We start from the raw sequence: 19,573 nt of genomic DNA on the forward strand, positions 1-19,573 counted from the left end.
ATAAGAATAAAAAAAAAAAGAGAACTTAGACTTATGGAAAACCCTAGCATGAAGCCTGCTTATACAGTATTGCAAATGTTTTTCTGTCAAAGTTCTCAAATGTGATGGTAGTTATAAATTAAAATTAATTTTTCTAGTTCATGAGTAAATCCTACCTTTTAGTCTTAAAAATTTAAACAGTTTTAAGTTTGTGAGTGGTGAAAGAATCCCCTTCTGCTTAACAGACAGTGAATGACAACACAGCATCCATTCTCAGCTTGCAATGGCTGGAATTGCAGGCTTGGCATCCACTTTCTCCTACTGGCAAAACAAGTAGGCCTTTGGAGCACCTAGCGCTGTCTCTGAGTACCAAATATTACGGACTAAAATAGCAAGTGGAAGTCCCATGAGAACTGTTGACCAAAAAAACCAACAATAATAATAATAATAAAAAAAAAAAAGTCACAGGCAGCATTTAAATCCCAGCGAGCCCTAAGGAAGGAGTCCTTTAGGAAATACATTATTTTTATCACTAAACTGCACAAGTGACCATAGAACTATAAAACAGGGGAAAAAACAAGTGTGCTCACCTCTTGCACAAACGAAACAAAAGCCTACATTTACAGCTGATGAGGAGTGAGTCCTTTTGGAATGGTTACTACAGATGAGAATGTGGGATGACACAAACAAGCTTCCCGCAGCAATACAGCCATCTCCTGAGTGATAGGCAATGGGACATCGGAAACATCTCACCATGCGACCTGTTCAACACAAATGCAGAAAAATGCACCATGTCACCCTGGAGCCAGGATCTGGCAGAAGACACCACAGACAGATGCAAGGCTGGTTTTATTCCAGCCAGAGTACTCCGTCAGAAAGAAACATTCACAGCTTTAAAAAAAAAGTTTCACAAAAGTTAACTCTTAACTTTCAAACTCTATTAAGAAAAAACACATGGTTTAAATCATTCTAGAGTCTACTTGTTCAAGTATTTCGGTTAATTTCTAAAAGGAGTCCTCTTCTCTTGGAAGATAACTGTTCTGAAGGCCACCACCAACTGCCTTTTAAGAAACCCGTTCATGGCCTTGCACTACTAAGCCTTGGCTTCTACGATCCAGGCACACCTCAAGAGCAGTCTCGGGCTGCTCGCTGTTCTCCCACTCATGACAGATTCACGTTAACGACGTCATTAAGAAGAAAACCCTTGCTCCTTGCTGCACGCTGCGCTCCCGAGGGTAGTTACATTCACTGTTACTGTGATGACACATTTGAGCCTCCTCCTGCTGTCCCGAGCCAGCTCTGTTCTCACCTTTGCTTGCTTTATGAATGTCCTTATCCATCGAGCAGGCGGTGCAGCAATGCTGCGGGCAACGAAACCCTCGCGACTCGAACAGAGCGGTGGCGAACTTGCGAACGCAGGCCTCGTGGTAGAATTTACCGCACGTGTTGACGGAGCAGCGCTTCACGTCTTTGCCAGGAAGTTTGCACGAGAAGCACGTGTGTTCTCCTTGTAAAAGAAGGAAGAAGGAAGCCCAACTGTAATGGCCAACTCTCTGATATAGGTGGTGTTACAAAAAATTCTGAAGCAAACAGAGTTACGCTGGTTTGAGCAACACAGGCTCCTCCCCTTCCAACAGGTACCCTGGTGACTGTCATCCACAGCCACGATGGAATTGCTGGCAACGCACAAGCCCCTGATTCTGAGTAAAACCCTCAGTAGTTTACTACTTGCTAAGTGGAAAATGAGAATCTAGCCTCAGAGGTTAAGTGAGTAACAGAAGAACCCACCCCACCCCCCCGAACCTAGAAACTCACCATCTCAGCGTGCCCTCGCCAGAACACGGCTCCTCAGCAAGGCGGGAAACCCCTCCCCGCTTCCCGAGGCGGGAACACACTCACCGTTCTTACACTCGGCGCAGATGAACTTCTCGTCGGGCACCGACGTCAGGCCGAGACACTCCACGTGAAAGACGCTGCAACACTCACCCTCGCAGGACACCAGAGACTCGCCAGAGCTCTCGCAGATCTTAAACAAGCAGACAGCCCGTCAGAGAACAACGGGTACCCGCCAAACTCAGATGCAAACGACTACCAGATGTTAATGAAGAACAGAAACTGGCTGAAATCTCTTCAGAGCCAAGGTAAGGCAGAACTGGCCTACACCCCACGGCAGCCCTGACAGGCCTCTGGGCTGAAGACAAACCCAGCACTTTGTGCATCTTGCTCCCGTAACAGCACAAGCCTGGACAGAGACAGGAGAGGCCCTACAGGACCCATCTGGACTCCTTGTTTTCTGACCCACCCGAAGAGCAAGAGCAGCTTGTTCCCTTAGTATTGACCAGGAAACTGGCCAGAAGATTCCAGGATTTTCTCTCCAAAATACTGGAAAATTCTCACTCTGCTCTACCCTGAAAGGCTGTCTGGAATCTTCGAACGAAGCAGAAAACGGCATCTACTTTTTCTCCTTACGCTAGCAGGTATGGATTAGATATCACTTTCTAGCTTTTGAGCTTTCTAGCATGCAGGAGGTCTAATGAATCACTTCCAGAGCATAAAAACTCCTAAGAGCCTTGCTATTTTATCTGAGATGTCGGATTATGAGACAGGGTTTAAACAAAGTAGCGTAATTTAAGAAGTCTGTCAGCTCAAACTAACAGCAGTGGACAACACATCTTTAGTATTCATTCCTCACAGTACCATCATTTACCTGACAAACAGTGTCTTTTTTATTTGTTCCAGTTCCTCTCCTGGATAAGCTAGAGTCTACCGACTGCACATCAGAAGCATCAGCATCGGCGGCAGCTGACGGGCTGTCTGAACGCTTTCCAAAACTACCCTACAAAGAGGAGAAATCCAAGGCACTCAAACAAAACACTTCCAAAGGACAACCCCATCGTGAAAAAATATTTATGTCACCACTGATTAAAAGCTCATTCAGTAGGTCAAGAGACACAAAGCTCCTTGAAAGCTGCTGAACTTCAGACTGATACAAGAAGTGCTGCCTTCTTGGCAGATCTTCTACCTGTGCAAGCAAAACCCCATGAGGATATCTATCCTGCTTTTCCCACACACCCCTCAGTTTTACACTGAGATACAGCAGCATCCCCCAGTCCCAAAGAATCCAGCAGCCTCCCAAAGAGCAGAACCGATGTTTTGCCAGACAAAGAAGCAGGAAAATTTGTAAAGGAAAGACCGTACCTTTTTTATAATACAGTGGAGGGGATTAGAAAGAAAAAGACTAGGCCTTGTTTTTTTAGTCAATAAAAGACACTAAATCTGTAGAAAATGCAGTGTCCACATATTTAGCAATATGCAACTGAAAAGCTTCTTGTGCTGGCAGATGCAACGAACAAGTCCCTGGGAGAAACAATATGCCTTTACCTGTAAATCATTGAGTCCTCTCGAATCAGAGTCCGACGTGTCTCTGTAAGCTGAGCTAGTCAGTTCTACATCAGTTGAGGCACGACTCCTTTTCTTTAAAGGTTTACAGGAATCTGAAATCTCGCTGGCACCTTAATATAACATACTGAAATTAGTTTTAATATATGTTCTCAACTTCTTGCTTAAAATCAATAAAGGAGAAAGAAAGGTGAGAGGGAGCCTGAAACTGTACTTTATTTGCTAGACTTCACTTTCAGTTTGCAATTCCGATACTAGTTTGATTCTCCCTGAAAAGCTAATTAAAGTGAAAACCATCCTAGGAAGACCTTTCAACAACCTTCTGAACATGCTGACACAGTGGAGGAAACCACCAAACTGTCTATAAGAGAGGATAAACCCTTAGGGGATTAACTCTTCATCATTCATCTTTAAAATACGGCTAAGCGGAGACTTAATCTCGTTTTGTCTTGTGGGTTTTTGTTTTTTAAGAAATGCCCTGAAGGACTTACGCTCTTCTAGCACATTACCAAACACTACCCTTCCAACGAGCAATGCACAAACAACAAAAAAAACCCAGAAAACCCTCACAAAAGAAATTAAGATCAGCATCTACCACGTTCATCACCAGAAAGCACCAAGACCTCTGCAGTTCACACAGAACGGAACCCGGTGCCAAAGCGTGACGAGCCAGCAAATTTAATAAAGTTTATCTTTGTACGTAACTCACCTTTCTGCAATCCTGTCTTCACTGCTGTCAGGGGAACCATTTCAACCTGTTTGAATAGGAAAATCCACAGTTAAAACCAGAGGAATTTTTCTCCCTAGAATTACAAAGAAAACATTCAAGTTTAAGCGATTAGCATCTCTGAACTCAGATGCAGTCTGTCATCCCCTCCTCAGTGTGAGCCTTCTTGTCCCGCTGGATTTAATCCTAGCTGCCTAGCTGCAGGCCCGGAGAGAAGGCAGCCACACGACCGCTAGCAAGGTCCTTTCCAATCGCTCCCTCTGGGCACGAAGATGACAGGAAAGCTTTATCCGTGTCCAGCAGCGGGAGCGGGGTTCGTCCTGGCGGCCACCCCGACGCCTCTAACACCCCGCACCGGTGTCGGCACCAGCTCCCCCCAGCAGGCAGGGCACTCGGGTCAGTGGGACACGCCGTGCACCGCCGCTGAAGGCGCTCCCACCGAGCGGGCGCCCGGGGGCTCCGGGAGCACCTTCCTCTCTGTATAGAGCGCTGCAAGCGCCCGGCGACGGCGAGCCGGGCTCCGCCCGCAGCGCTGCAGGGCTCTATACAGCTGGAGACTCCACGGCCGCACGCCCTGCAGCGGACACGTGCGCAGCCTTGCAAAAGCTTCCAGTGCTCGACCCTACGGCAGAAGGCAAGCTTCGAACCTGGGCTGCCAATGTCCACGTCACACGGGAGAATTTGCGACTTTATATAATTACAGAAGAAAGCTGTTGCCTAAAAGCCTGGTTTTAAGGTTAAGAATTACAAGTTATTTCTTTACAATGCGGTTACATATGCAGGTAGAAACACATTTAGTAAATATTTAAGGATTATTCTATAATTTTTTTAAAAAATATTTTATTTTGTTGTACAATAGGTAAAAACATACAATAGAAGGATTTTTATAGGATACATTTCGTAATACAAATATAAAATCTAAACAATCACTTTTATTTCTCCACTAGTCACTGTAACAGTAGCATTAACATTTTGTTTTTCCCATTAATTGTACTCGTTCCAGTTATAATTTTATACCAAGTTGTTGCAGACTAATTGGGGAATCAGTTGCAAGAAAACTTGACTTTGGGTAACAAATATTGTTGCATAATTGTAAGAAGTTAGTAAGATTTTTTTTTTAATATAACTTAATACATTCAAAGTTATGCGCATTACAGTGCATCTGTGTTCCACTTTTAGTCGTACACTTTTCCTGAGAAAAGCACTTTAACGTTCATAGTCTTAGTTAGCCAGGTAATATAAGCAAGCAAAGCTAACTGGGATCCATGAAGTTCATATTGTTGGTTCTTACACCTTTGTTAAATTAAGGAACACTTACAAACATAAAATAACTCATTTGAAAACAGGGAGGCTGCGACACCTCATGACAAGAGGCTTAAGGGACCACATCAGGTATCTTACGCTCAACATTTGAGTTGCTTTAAAGTTTCAGCAAGAAACTTTCTAGGGTTGCAGCATTCTTCTGCTGAACACAGATGTAAATGCTATGGCATCGAAAGAAAAATACAAAAAAAAGCGCAACTGGGTCCACTTCCAATCTCTGAAGTGAATGAAGTGCAAAACAAAGTGTAGAGGGCAAAGAATAAATTAAAATAAAAGAGATAAAAACAATTTTCCCCTTCCCGTATAAATCTTTAGCCTGACCATCCCTTTTAAAAAATTCTCACTGGTAAAAGCTAAACTATGAAACACTTTATCTAAAATTCTCAGGTTTCGAGCAGAGGCCCTTGAGGAGGGAAAACGCCCATGTAAGGAAAAGAACCAACAACTTTGACAAACTTGTTAAAAAAGTGTATTCAGTTTTTAATATTAATGTCCATCCACTGAACTTTCCTACTCATTTCCACGCAGAATGTTTTATAGTTTTTTTTAAAGCAACAACATTTGTCTGTCTGACATCCAGATTAAAGGAATGCCCTGTACATGTCAGATCTACTTAAGGAAAAAAACGTGTGTCCCAGAAGATCTGTTTTGCTGATGTCTGCCAACATGAAAGTGTGACTATTCCTCTTTAAGTTAATCATTCTTAAAGTCCATTTTCAAAAGTGGTCAGATTAATCAGTCTAACTTCATTTGAAAAACAAAACCTCAATACAAACCAGCAGCTAAATCAAGAGCAAAAGGAAGGAACCTGGTGGCAATTCCATCAAAGAGAAATTACTGAAACAAAATCATTTTGCTCATAACAGAAATCTCAAGGTAAACATGGCAGGTTCATTAGGAGTCTTGCATCATTGAGTTCCCATTTTCCATAGCCTGACTGATACTGTGAAGATGCCAGTAGCAGAGTCACAGCAATGGTATTGACAAGGGGATTTCATGAAGGATAGTCCAAAACGAAACCCGATGGGGAAAAATGGAGAAAAATAAAAAGGCACCAATATAAGCCACAACATTTATGAATACAATATATTTTAACTCTCTACATGGAGGAAGCCAACCTGCTCCTTTTTGATCTTCTTCTTTGGCACAACTTCGGTGGATTTCTCAGACTCTGAGCGGGTTCGAATCGATCTTCGCTGTTGCTTCTTTTCTACAGAACCTGAAGGAGGAAAAAGGTTTCCATTACATGATTCCTTGTATTTCTGAGGCACAGCAAGATGTTCAACACCGAATCAACAGATAAAGTAACGAAACCAAGTCTTTTTCCTCTTTTGAATGTTTTATTTTTAAATTCAGTTCCAAGCTATTTGCCAACTGGTGCTGTGGTTGCAGACAACACGTTCTGATTCCATAGACAGAGATCAACTTCAGAAAAAAAGACACCAGTAACAGAGCGGAACAAAAAGCCGGAATCCAGTTTAGGGCAAACATGACTGTCACAACACACCTCTCAAGCAGAGTCTTCACTTTGGTTAATTTCTTAACCAAGCAGTCCATCTTTGGTGTTTATGGGAAGGTATCCACAATCAACTTCTTGCACTAAAACAAGCTAGAAACCTCAGACACAAAACACAGCCTCCAAGTTTTCACTCAAAACACCGGCTCTGTCCCCCTCTGCAGGGGGACGGATGGCCTTTATCAGCAGTGGCTAACACAAAGTCGCAAGGCAGGAACCACACTGCAGCACGTGCCCTTGGTACGAAACCTCCACGCTCGACTAACGATTTCAAGAGGTGAAGAAAAACTGAGCACAAACAGAAGCGGTGATCAGGATGTGTTCTTACAATGAATGGAAGTGGAAAACAAGTCTTGGAAAATTTAAACCAAACTGAGGTTAATGAAGGTGATTATGACACTTCTAGAGATGAAGGAGGAGCTACCGGTTTTTTTGACAGCCAAGGCTGGCAAAATCAGAAGACCTTTCTATGCTACAGCACCTCCGAACAGGGCACGTTGCGGAGCATGCACACCACACTTAACACCACGTGCAACTCTGGAATAAAGCACACACCGAGAGCTGTACTGACAGAAAAGTGGAATTTGAAGAGTTACAATTATCTGTTGTGAATCATTATTCTCAGTTTTTCAGTTTTGGGTGCTTCACCTAAAGAAGACGCAAATGTAAAATATTTTGTCTTCTTCCAAGCAAAAATGCAAACTCTTGGGACCAGGAACTAGGGGGCTGTGCCAGACAGATACACTGTTGTGAACCTGCATCTTCTTGTCAGGAGACAACACACCTAGAGGGACAGGCAGGCTTTAACCAGAGCCTGAAAGAAAGCCTTTCAAAAGGACTCCAGAAAAAAAAAAAAAAAAGAAAATTCATCTTGATTAACCAGATGAGCATTTTTACCAGGGTTTCATGGCTCTGGAGCATCTCACTAACTAAACTTCCCAGTTGAAAAAGTTGTTTTACAGTAACTGTATTTCTGAGGGGAAAAAACCTAATGGTTTTTCTTCTGGGGAAATAGTTTTACAGCATATTAACTAATTAGCAATAGCAATGAGTAATTAATAATTCAAAAATTAATAGCTCAGCTCAACATCCTTCATGTTAACACACGTCTGACTTTCTGTTCCAAGGAGCTGCATCCTTCGAGAGACACAACTACAGTGATCTCGACACTAAAGCCAGGGGCCATCTCTTGGCACCTCTGTGTTCGGCCAAAACCCTCTGAGGCAGCTTGAAGCACCGCTGAGCGAGCGCGACCAAACGGTTCATTTGATCGATATCGTATTTTCTCCCTGTGCTGCCCCGCGGCGGTAAAGGAAATAAGACGCGAGCCCCGCACCAGAGGAGGAGACCCCAGAACCAGGGCATCTAACAGCGCCTGAAAGCAGCATCGATCAACGCAACGGGCACTTTTTCCTCTTCCCACTCTCCAAGGATCCAGTGCATCACCTCCACAATGCTCCTATCCCATCTTCAGGCATATTTTGATCCAGAGTTTCAGGACAGGTTTCGGACCAGCAATCTACCTCACTACTGGCCAGGCCAGGTCAGGTTAATCCTGTTTCAGCTGTATGTGGAGACCAGAGGCACTATGAACTCTCATAGCTGTTCTCTTATTACCAGATTTCGAGTCACAGAATTACTTTCCCGGCATTATGGAATTCTCTTTATCTAACTGCAGGTTATTAGTAAGGACTCCCAGAGTCATTCTGGAAAATACTTTACCGTAAAGGTATTCTGAAGTTCCGGTGACCTTAAATTTGAAAAAAGGACTTCGCAGTTATGTTCCATGAGAGGGGACCAATAACTGTCTGGACTTTGGAAATGGCTTTGAAAGTGACTGTTTGGAGTGTATGCTGAAGTAAAGCTCATGCACTCTATAGGGTGTTATCAGGTGGAGTTTTACGTATCCAAAAAACCTAAGAAAATGAAAAAAGAGAGGCTCAGAATTCTCACCCCCCTACGTCTGAAGAGCCACTGTGAAGGCGAAGCCTTTAGCTCCCAGGTGAGAGAAACAAAACAGCCATCACCTCTCCTGCTGCAAGGCAATTCAAGTAGCAACCGTTTGAAAAAACTGAAGCAGCTACAGCAACTAAAACTGGAAAGAAGAACCACTGTCGAGCAGAGCAGAGGAAACCCCACTCGCGCCAGAGTATCCGGAGTACTCAGCCTGTATCGTGAGGTCCCCAAACAGGGTGCACACAGAAAGAAGCCGACCCAAAAACTGCTCAAGTTCAGAAACCGCAGCGTGTTTGCAGAGGACAGTGATCTCACGTGTGATGCCCACTGAGCATTCACTTGGAATCTCATTTATTTTATGTTTGGAAAGGGAGAAATAACCAAAGAGACAGATAGTTAAAGCAGAAGCGACACTTGGCAACGTTATGAGATATTTTTCCCCCCCCTCAAGAAAAGAGGGCTTGGGATTTTTTTAGCCTGTAATAAGTCTTCCATCTTTTAGTGCTTCCACAACACGAGCATTTTTACATTCTACTGTGAGAGAAAAATCAAGGTGCAACCTAAAATTTACTTTTACATAGCCAATATAAAACTAAGCATGTTTGAGACTACACCAAGGATATGGCCACAAGCACAGTCACAAACATGCAGCAGTTAATGGGGATTTTACATGGGCTGTACAAAATGCGTGGCTGAAAACCAGAAGTCACTGTAAGGACTGGAGGAACCTGGAAAGCTCTTGGTTTAGGATGACTCAAAACTGTCTCTCTTCAGGAACCTCCATCCTTTCACCAAGGGTATGTGTCTCCTCTCGAGGATGACAAGAGGACATAGTGCAGACAAATTTCTGCTGGTGGAGAAACGCTCAGTCCCTTTGGAAGAATTCCCATTAGCTATTTCTCAAAAATCAAAACACACAAAAAAGGTGTTTTTCTGTTCCAAGTCTAGAAAGCACTCAGCCCATTGATCCTTCTCTTTTTTCTCCACTGCTGTACTACAAATTAAACTTCAAATCGCTTGTTCCAGGCTTTCCCTTTTCAGTCTCAAGCTCCATTATTTGCTTCAGTGGTTCTTCTCCCTCAGCCACGACGCTTCAAAACTTTGTGTTTTACGATGGGGCCCCCCAAACGCCCTCAGAAGGCAAGCATTACCTCATTTTACTGATGCAGTTAGTTGAACCAGTTTGAAAAAAAAAAAATCACTATTGTTTACAAAGGTCATGCAGGAACTCAACCACAAAGTCCAGGGAAGCACCCATCCCGATTCGGAGCCGTTCCTTACTGAACAGGCCACTTCCAGATGCCCCTCCTTTGATCCCATCTGTTGTATTTCACGTTTGGTGCCAAAAGCCACCACAATACTCTACTAACACACATCCCTGCGTTGCCTTCTAAAACAACTGGCCATCTGCTCTCCACAAGGCATCCCTCCTTCTAACGGGTTGGCTTAGATACTGGAAGCTGCAGGCACTAACACTTCAGAGGCCAAACCAGCTAACCCCGTCGCAAAGACATCCTGCGTTTCTCAAGCATCTGGGCTCATCATGTGTTCTATCAGCCACGCTTGTTACAACTACCATGTAAGCAGAAAGGTGTTAATAATAATTTTTAACTAATGAGGAAATGTCAGTTTTGATACTTGAATTTAAATGCTAGATTGCCAAAGTTCAGACCAGGATTCCGCAATTTTGCCTACCTGTTGACCCAGAAGTTGTTTCCGGAGAGGACACATTTTGCACCGCTGCTTTTTCATTTCTCTGATTTGATGAAGAATTAAGTTTCTCTTGTCCTTTGACGCTTATTTCTGTTTTGTTACCAACTCCCTTAAAAACAAGAAAAGATTGTCTTAACCTGTTTGTATACGCGTTCCTGCTAACAGGCATGCTGATCTACTCCTACATCTCAGAACAGAAACATTCAACGCTCCTCAGGGCAACACATACACGTGATTATATCTAGTGCTGGGCTGCTCCCCTGCAGAACTCTCCATCCCTCTCAATCTCCCCTTACACGCAAGGAAAAAAAAAAAAACAAAAACATTCCAGTGACTTTTCTAAACAGTACCTTCTCTATACTGCTTAGGATGAAAGAAATACCCTCCAGGTAGAGAGGCAGAAGAAGGAGGCAGAGAAATATTCCTAAACCTTTTCCTTACACTGACTGTGAGAAGCTGCTGTGCACCTGAAGGAAGCTAGGAGGCAGAACTCATTTTAAAGGTCTGTTACACAAAATGCAGTTATTACACTTCAGTACGTTATTAAGTTTTGTCATCTGATCTGTTTCCCACAAATCCATGGATTTTACGATTTACAGAGGATTTCTGGATTATTTCAACTAGGAAGCTGGAATTAAACAGCTTTATTATTCTGAATGTGTTACGCGCCAAAACGTGACCATCTGCAGGGAGCTCCTCCACCGCCAGTCACAACGGTGACTGCCAGAGACTTCTGGGCGCAGCGAAATGAAGAGTCCAGGGCACTGAAAGACTGTTGTCACCTCGGTCCTCGGTTAGATTTAACCTCCCCAACGAAAGGAACACGCACGGTGAAAGCTTCGTGGACACAAGTCCAAGCTCCACAGTAAGACAGACCTGGGATGATTTACGGACCAAAGAGGAGTCGCTACACAAAGTACGTACCTTAGTGGAATAAACAAACTGGTCGATGAGTTTTCCGTCCCCAGCAGCGTTCTGAAGGGCAAAAACCTGTTCAATTTTAACAACTGGAGACATGTTACACTTCTGAAGATCCAGGTTGTGCATGGTTATTGAAGCTGGTAGGGATTTTCTAGCCGCAGCTGTCTTCCACGCGATTTTCACAGGAGGTGGCTCCTCCTCTTCCACACTTGACTGCTTCCGTTGGCTTTGCCTTCGCACCTCAGCATTTGAGGGCGACGCTGCTGCCGCGTTGGCATGTTCGGGCTGGGTGTTCAACGCCGGCTTCGGTCGTCGGTTCTTCTTGGTCTCCGATTTCGAAGCAGCAGTCTTTTTGGCCTTTGACAAAACCTCCTCTGGCTCTTTGTCTATATAAATGAAGGTGTATTGTTCTATCCTTTCTTCCCGAGTCATTTTCAACGCTTTCTCAGCATGGGCAATACCGATATCCCACTGAGCACGCTCCCTTTGTGGCCTTGGTTTGCGAATCTTAAGGAACAAAGACAAGCAGCTAATTACACTGAAGATTTTGCCACACGTAGCACTTAAAAGGCAATCCTGAGGTTCTTGAAATCTCTCAGGCAGAAGACTTTTATGTAAGTTTGTTTTCCATTTACAGGGTATTTTTTGAAAGGTGGACAGTGAATCCCCTGCTAAGAGTACAAGCAGACACTTGAGCTGGATCATGCAACCATCACAGCCAAAAGCATCTGCCCTGAGCTACAACTTCACTGAAGACAAGAACAGGCAGTATTGAAGCCCGAAACTGTGTTACGAGACACAGAATTAATCCTGATTTATCTACTTTTAAAAACCTCCTCATTTTTCTATAAACATTCTTTTCCTTCCACATCAATGCTGTGATTAGTACAAACATTGACTGAAGCAGTCCATCTACACAGGAAGTAATTCCTGCAGCTAACACTTCCTTTCCAGTAAAACAATGGAAAAGAACACATCCACTAGTAGGAAGGGCTGGAAGAGTGTCCTTTAAAAACCGTATTTTTCCAAAGAACAGGTTAATAGTGAGCACACAGGCACTGGTTTTATTTAACACTCCAACACAGATGTAAACTTATCTCCAATGCCTGGGGTGACCATGAGGAGCCGACCGAGTAGGTTCAGCTATTGGCCTTTTCACACAGAAGTCGTAAGAGCATGGAAATATTTTTATCTTCACGAAAAACGCTTCTGCCAGCGAAACACAAACGACACTTCACAGGGTAAAGTACTCCCGAGCCCGAGAACTGCCCCAGCAGAGTTTCACTTACACAGGCACTGGAGAGAACCCACCACACAATCACTGTTCATCGTACCTTCTGTTTCTCAGAGTGGTTGCTGGCTTGCTTAGCAGCCTCGGCCAGTAACTGCTCGTACTGTTTGTGTCCTTTGTACTCCCGAACCCGCTTCTCGTGCACCCACGCCCTCTCTGGCTGGTTGCTAAAAAACTGAACATGGTATTCACGGGCACCTGAAAACGAAAAATTCTAGTCAGCAGTTTTATCAACATCGCTTGGCGGGTTTAGCTTGCGTTTTCCTCCTCCACATCACTCAGCTCCTGCAGGCGGGAGCACCTCGCTAGAGTTTAGAACTAAGACGGGCCGAGGTTGAGAACAGTTTAAGGTGGGAAGGTGAGCACACCTCGCCCACACTGAACATTCTCACACCTATCAGCATCTTCTCATAAACTCATTGACTTGAGAAGAGTGAGAGCATCTGTGCACGGGCCTCGTTTGCACAGGCTCATCTGCGGAGGGAATTTAATAGGTACCAGTTCCACAGCTTTCAGGAATAGGCCTGTTCAGCACCCACACAAGCAGAGTTCATCCCGCAAATGGAGTTCAAAGGCAAGCTATTTTTAAGAAAGGAACAACTACAGACACCTGATACACTCTGGCAAAGACCTTCCTCCCTTACCTCTTGTATTAATTTTGGTATGAACATCAAGCTGTGGATCACATGAAACCATGCAAGGCCACCACGGGTATGTTCCCACCTTGGACCAAACCAGATCGCCAACCTGAAACTTGATGTCATGGGTGACTTGGGTCGGAAGAGAAGGCAAGAACTGCTGGACCTACAAAGAAAATGCAAGCTTCAAGCCACAGAAGACAATTTAGTGCACTCAGAGGTGCACACACTATCCACAGGGAAGTTCTCTTTCTCTCGGGCATCCCTGAGGTTTGATAATCTAACACAAGAGAAATGTCTCTTAGAAACATGACAGAAGGGAGTTACAAACAGCTGGGATTTACAACAGATAGTCACTGACAAAACCAAGACACCAACAGCAACCGCCTCCCCAAAAGCTTCTCTTTCATAAGTTAAGAATGTTGGCTTTGGGATAAAACAAAGCAGTAAGTCAGTACAATGAGAGATGTTTTGATGCAGTAATGATTAATAAAGAGTTTCAAAGAAGTGCCAAGTGATTTATCTGACAAATCAAAGAATCCATGTAATAATTAGCCCGAAAATAGCAACACGCTAGAAGTTTAAAAAGTGTTAATTAGTGTATGTACTAACCGGGGTTTCCTCCAACACTGTGTCTTCTCTTGGTCTTTCTGATAGCATGCTAAGCCTCTCATTTGGTCTCTAGGAAATGGGTAACAACGAAGAGAAAAAAGGAAAAACAAACACAAACAAGGTAAGGGGACAGTAAAACAAAAAAGCTAATACTGAAACCAGGCAGAAAAAGTAATTCACAGAGAGAAAGGCAACCTCAAACCCAGAAAATATGAGAATGACAACTCCTTATGCCCAACTGAAAACATAGGAGCACCACAATCAAAAAAATACCTTTTTTCCCTACACTATTTACATTACCATCACACCTACATACAACAGTGTTCTCCTGTAACAGGTGACAGAGGAACATACACTCAGGGACAGTAAACCCAAATGACTTTCCACCTGAATTAATGTACAACTTCAAAGAAACAGAGAAGAACATAGGAAGGATATCCATAGCACATGATGAGTCTCACTGTATTTGCAAAAACTACATTACAAAAATCAGATTAAATACACAATATGAAAACTAAAGTCGACATTAAACTGCACATAGTTGATAAACATCTTTGGAGCATCAAAAGTCAACACCATCAAGCCTACGGTGCATTTCTAAGCCAGGCTGAGGCAGGCACGCAGTCCATCCTGGCAGAGTGGGACAGGAAGAGGTTTTGGCAGAAGAGGGATCACCACCGAACAGAAGCCAACGCTGCCGGTGCAGTGGCCGTGATAGGGAATGCGATGACACAGCAGCTGAGAAGATAAGAGGTGGGCCGTGAACTATCTAACGGGACAGAGACCAGACATTTGCTTTTACTACAGCAGAGAAGTCAGCAGTCAAAGGAGACAAAGAGCAGCAAAAGAGGAGTCAGACACATGCAGCAAGAAAACTAATAATGCTGTTAATCCAAGTTATACCCAGTCCATTTAAAACCAAGACTCCACGTTAGTCAATACTGCATGCTTCAGCTCTGAGAAACTGGGAAACACACGTGTAAACGTCATCGAGGACAATCAAGGTCAGTGTCTCGTTTAGAGCGGCCTGTACAAAACGGTCATTTAAGATCGACCACATCAGTGTTTGCTGGGCAGAAATCATTCCTCCCTGGTACAGCAGAGAGCACAGCAAAGATTCCTGCCTGTCTTTTGCTACAGCGAGTCAGGGGAAACTTCACCTCTGCCCGGAGAGCCAAGCTGCTCACACAGACTGCAAGCGTCCAGCTCCTCGCAGAACACCACTAACGAGCAGTGAGGCTTGTTCTTAAACCAAGTATTCAGAGCTTAAAGTTCAACATCGTTTTCATAACACTCATTTCAAATCAGCCTTTCAAGTACGAACATGCTTCCACAGCCAGTGGGTTTCCACAGAGATCACAGTGTCCGAATGAGGAAACAACTGCAGATCACCCCACTTGCAAACAGCCACGCTGAGCAGGAGTGTGAAACAACTGGAGCTGTACCAGAAGTTTTGTTTGTTCCTGTTAAGATCATCCTGTTACAAGTCTCATACCATTAATACTAAAGATGCCGAAAGCGTACATAACAAACGTACATGAAGATGAAATTGTGTAGTGGAAAGCCACACGGTGGGAGGATGAAACCAAGACTGCACTGGGTAATTCATACCGAAAACCCCTAGCACAGAATCCTTTTCACGTCAGAGCAATCTGCTGTCTGAAACAAGGGTGGATAACATGAAAGGTTTTACTGCAACAACACCTTTTGAAAGGAAAATGCAAGCTACAAGGAGGACAAAAGTCTTCTGGTGAATTCTGGATGACACACATGACTACGAACTTGGAATCTGAGAGGCAAGGTTTTAGTTCAATCTGGGAAAGACAGCACGCTGGAAAGACAGAAAATTATGAAGATTATGTTCTCATGATAGCCAAGTAACACCAGCCAAACAGAGGGACAGGCACAGCTGAAGCGTCAAGAGCAGAACTGGAGTCCCTGGTAAGAGGGAGGACAAAACGGTAAGGCCTGATGCGGGAGTGACGGCAGGCTGGAGAAGAGGCCAGAAAGCCTGGATAAAAGACCGTGTCTTCAGCTGAGCTCTGAAAGAACCAAACTCACTGGGGTTTAAGTGAAACTTGGGGAATCAATGTATGATTACAGCAGCAAACACAGGCCAGGCGGACAAACAACACCCAAGCAGCAGAGAGCGACCATGAGAACAGGCCCCTCTTTCTACCTCTCCACGTGGGGACAAGGCAAGCGTGAGGGAGACGCCACTCAGGGCATGGCCCTCCCCTCACAGCTGCCTCCTGGCACCAGGCGCCAGCCGGACACGTCAGCTGCTACAGCCCCTTGCAAGGGGCTTCAAACAGCATTTCCGAGCCCAAGGAAACGATGTCCAACTGCGGTCACGGATGGCTCATCTCTTTAATTGGATAGTCCGCTTCGAGTCTGGATTACAACGTCTATTAAGATCTTACTGAGCTTCATTAGCATCAACTACGGTAATCAAATACAGCCGAAGCTCAAGATCTTGGTACATCACCAACCCGATCTCTGGAAGAGGTCCGCTTCCCAGAAGGGAGACAGAACAGTTCTAAAACTTGTAAATATTCCTGGTAAGGGCTGTGTATGTGAAATCAGCATGTCTTCCCTTAAAATAAGAACAATGAGAACAACAACATCAAGCACGTGCACCTGCTATACTGGATCAGAGCCCTGATCCCTGCAGGACAGGATCTTCTCCCAAACCCACCAAAAGCAGCAAGGGGATTCCCAGGAATGCACAAGAACCTCAGCTATACACTGGAGCAGCCCAGCTCAGCCCGAGCTGAGCAATTTCTGTCCCGGCCTGACACAGCAGCTTCCCCATTCCTGACACTCTCCACCCCTCTCTGCTGCCCGTTCGCCTCCAACTGGGCAACACAGAAACCAGCATCACAGAGTTGGCAGGAATAAGCAAGAGAAAAGGAAACAGAAGCAACAAAGTGGCTGATAAAACTGGAGAAAAAAAGAACGGCTGAGAGTAGCAAGTAATTTCTGCCACTGCTGCGTGGAATCTAAGTCAAAACCCCACTTATACCCCGCCCTGTATACGTACAACCGTACTGCAAAACTTGACAGAAACAGTAATAAACAGCAACAGTGAATTTTCCCAAAGTCTGCTGAGTCAGCTGGTACTTCTGATTTGCCTGCTGCTTTACAAGACTCCTTTCTACTGGCTTCTACATAGCTCTTGGGTTTCGTAGATCATCACAATATTTAGAACATCTTTCAAAAAATAATTAAAAGCTGCAGCGCTGAATTCTCCAAGTAATCTGACTTTCCACTGAATAACCAAGCATTATTTCGAGAGGCCATTTTAGGAACTGAAAATCAGAAATACAATTTCTACCAACATGACATTGAGTATCTGACAAGCAAATAAAGCCTCGTGACTTTACGTCTACAACTAACAGTAAGGGAAAACACCGCCGAAGACGCATGCTCCACCAACAATATCAGGCATAGAGATGGCTGAAGCTATGATTCCACTTACATTTTGCTCCTCTGGTTCTAATTTGGGAATTTTGTGAGACTTGCGCTCTTCCGATCGGGAAGAGTCATGCTTGCTACTTTTTTTCCTTTTCTCTTTTCTCCCTTCATGTTTCGCCTTAGCATACTCACTCGCTTGTACTTCATTTAAAAGGTCCCCACACAGAGAGGACTCAAACAATTCCCTGCCGTTCTGGATAGTTTTGGTTATTTTTAATTTGATCTCTGGTGAACCAGTCTTCTTTGGAATCACCGTCTGTGACGCGGAAGGTGGTGGTGGAGGTGGCGGCTGTGGAGGGGAAGGTTTTTCCAGAACTTCGTGAGGCCTTGCGTTGGAGTTCTCCATTTGGTAATACTCCGGGGAACTAAAGTTTCTGACTGTGCCAAACCCGTTGGCCGAACCATTGGGATACTGACTGTACGTCTGGTATTTGGCTTGAGGTTCGTACATGTTGATTGCCGGGGGGTAGCCATTCGTGAGGGGCGGCAGGTCCTCCGTCGTGGGCGTGGGGTACTGGAAGCCTTGCTGCAGCGCAGTTTCGTATGGCGTTTGTCCACCATCTTCAGCAATGTCACTGCTGGCATCAAAGGCATCCTCTTGGCGGATGTTGGCTGAGTCAATGAGTTGAGGTGGTTGCTGAATTGTGTTTCCCATGATCCCTTGCATGAAAGAGAAAGAGAAATCCATTGTTCTGCTCCAGCATCCTTAGCTTTCCCTTTTTCTCATAGGGCCTACAGGCAGGGGAAGGGAAATAAGAAGTCAGTGTAAATCAAAAGATAATAATTAAGCAAATTAAATTGCTGAGGATAAAAAAAAAAAGCGCAACCTAAAGACCAATTTCCCGCTCTCCATTCAGCAGCAACCCTCTTAGGGATTTAGAGATGACTGGTATTACTGAATCTTTAAAAAGGGCTATTTACAGATCTCTGTAGAACAGCTTTTTCACACGACCACTTTCTTCTTTTCCAAGACACTCAAAGAAATGTTACAAGCACCTACAGGTGCTTAAAAAGTACGAGCCCAAGCGTTTCACAGTCAGAACAACGGTGCTGAAACTCCAATCGCTCTCTATAGCCCTCCCAGTTTGGCGCTAGGAAGCATTATTCGAACACAAAGCAGCCAGACAGCAGGCTTTGACCCTCAAGCATACAGAAGATACCGAGTTCTCCTGCACCATAGCCACTGCAAACTGAACAAGCCATAAAATCCACAGAAAGGCCACTCAAGCAAGAGAAAAACCTCTTCCCTTCCTCCCCACCTCCTTGCCAAAACTCAGGCGGACGAGCAGCCCTCAGGCCAGCAGGAGACCTGAGCCATGGGCTTTTCTGAACAATGGCACAATTAAAGCCAGTAGGTCATTCCACCTCAGCTGCCGGGAAAACCAGTTCATACTGTACGACAGCCTCAGACGGGGCTTCCCAACCTCTCCCCTCAGCAGAAAAGCAGAGCAGGGTTTGCACCCGTTGGCTCTCAGCAGCTAGGGGAGGAGGGCTGCTCTCTCCTCACCTCCCCCCCGCCTTATTTTAATATGAAACACTTAGGGCTTAAACACTACACGGTTCTGAGGGAAAGTAACCTCAGCAGCAAAAGATCTCCAAAACCTGAGGTTATTCACAGAACTAATTACAGCTGAGAAAGCTGTCACACACACTTTCAATTTTCCACTGCATAGTAAAACACCAAAAAAATCAGACTAAATCACAGTTCGATTTCCAAAGCTCAACGCTTGGCTCAGAGACGGCTTCTGCATTCACCCAAGCAATCTCCACGTTCAACAAGAAGAAACGTACAGTGACCTAAACTGCAGGTAAGAAATACAACTTTGCTTCCACGCAAGGTCAATTTAGCCCTTCCAAAGTCAACACAGCTCGCGATTATTTATTCTGTGTCTGCGCAGGCAGAACGGAGGGTTATTGTGCCCTTTCGGTCAGGGTTTGGAATGACATTAACACACCCCACAGACACTTCTCATCGCGAGAATCTGCACAGAACCCCGCACCCTCCCAACCCAACGCATCCC

General features: G+C 44.6%; 1 protein-coding gene across 5 annotated transcripts in view; it reads right to left on the bottom strand.

The window, feature by feature from the left end:
* The window catches only part of NSD3 (nuclear receptor binding SET domain protein 3), a 33,096-nt gene extending 14,827 nt beyond the window's left edge, over positions 1-18,269 (bottom strand). For all 5 annotated transcript variants that reach the window (XM_009952821.2, XM_009952820.2, XM_009952818.2 and 2 more), the window contains exons 1-13: positions 17,557-18,269; positions 14,076-14,144; positions 13,470-13,629; positions 12,869-13,023; positions 11,538-12,041; positions 10,596-10,722; positions 6,547-6,647; positions 4,088-4,133; positions 3,361-3,491; positions 2,687-2,815; positions 1,879-2,005; positions 1,289-1,486; positions 570-740 (exon numbers count right to left, since the gene is read on the bottom strand). In XM_009952821.2, the coding sequence (XP_009951123.2) occupies positions 570-740; positions 1,289-1,486; positions 1,879-2,005; positions 2,687-2,815; positions 3,361-3,491; positions 4,088-4,133; positions 6,547-6,647; positions 10,596-10,722; positions 11,538-12,041; positions 12,869-13,023; positions 13,470-13,629; positions 14,076-14,144; positions 17,557-18,240 (2,602 nt within the window). In that variant the 5' untranslated portion in view covers positions 18,241-18,269. The remainder of the gene's footprint in view (positions 1-569; positions 741-1,288; positions 1,487-1,878; positions 2,006-2,686; positions 2,816-3,360; positions 3,492-4,087; positions 4,134-6,546; positions 6,648-10,595; positions 10,723-11,537; positions 12,042-12,868; positions 13,024-13,469; positions 13,630-14,075; positions 14,145-17,556) is intronic.
* Positions 18,270-19,573: the final 1,304 nt, after the last annotated feature.

Source organism: Leptosomus discolor, chromosome 23 (genome assembly GCF_034619465.1).
Source record: "Leptosomus discolor isolate bLepDis1 chromosome 23, bLepDis1.hap2, whole genome shotgun sequence".
In the NCBI taxonomy this organism is placed as follows: Eukaryota; Metazoa; Chordata; class Aves; order Leptosomiformes; family Leptosomidae; genus Leptosomus; species Leptosomus discolor.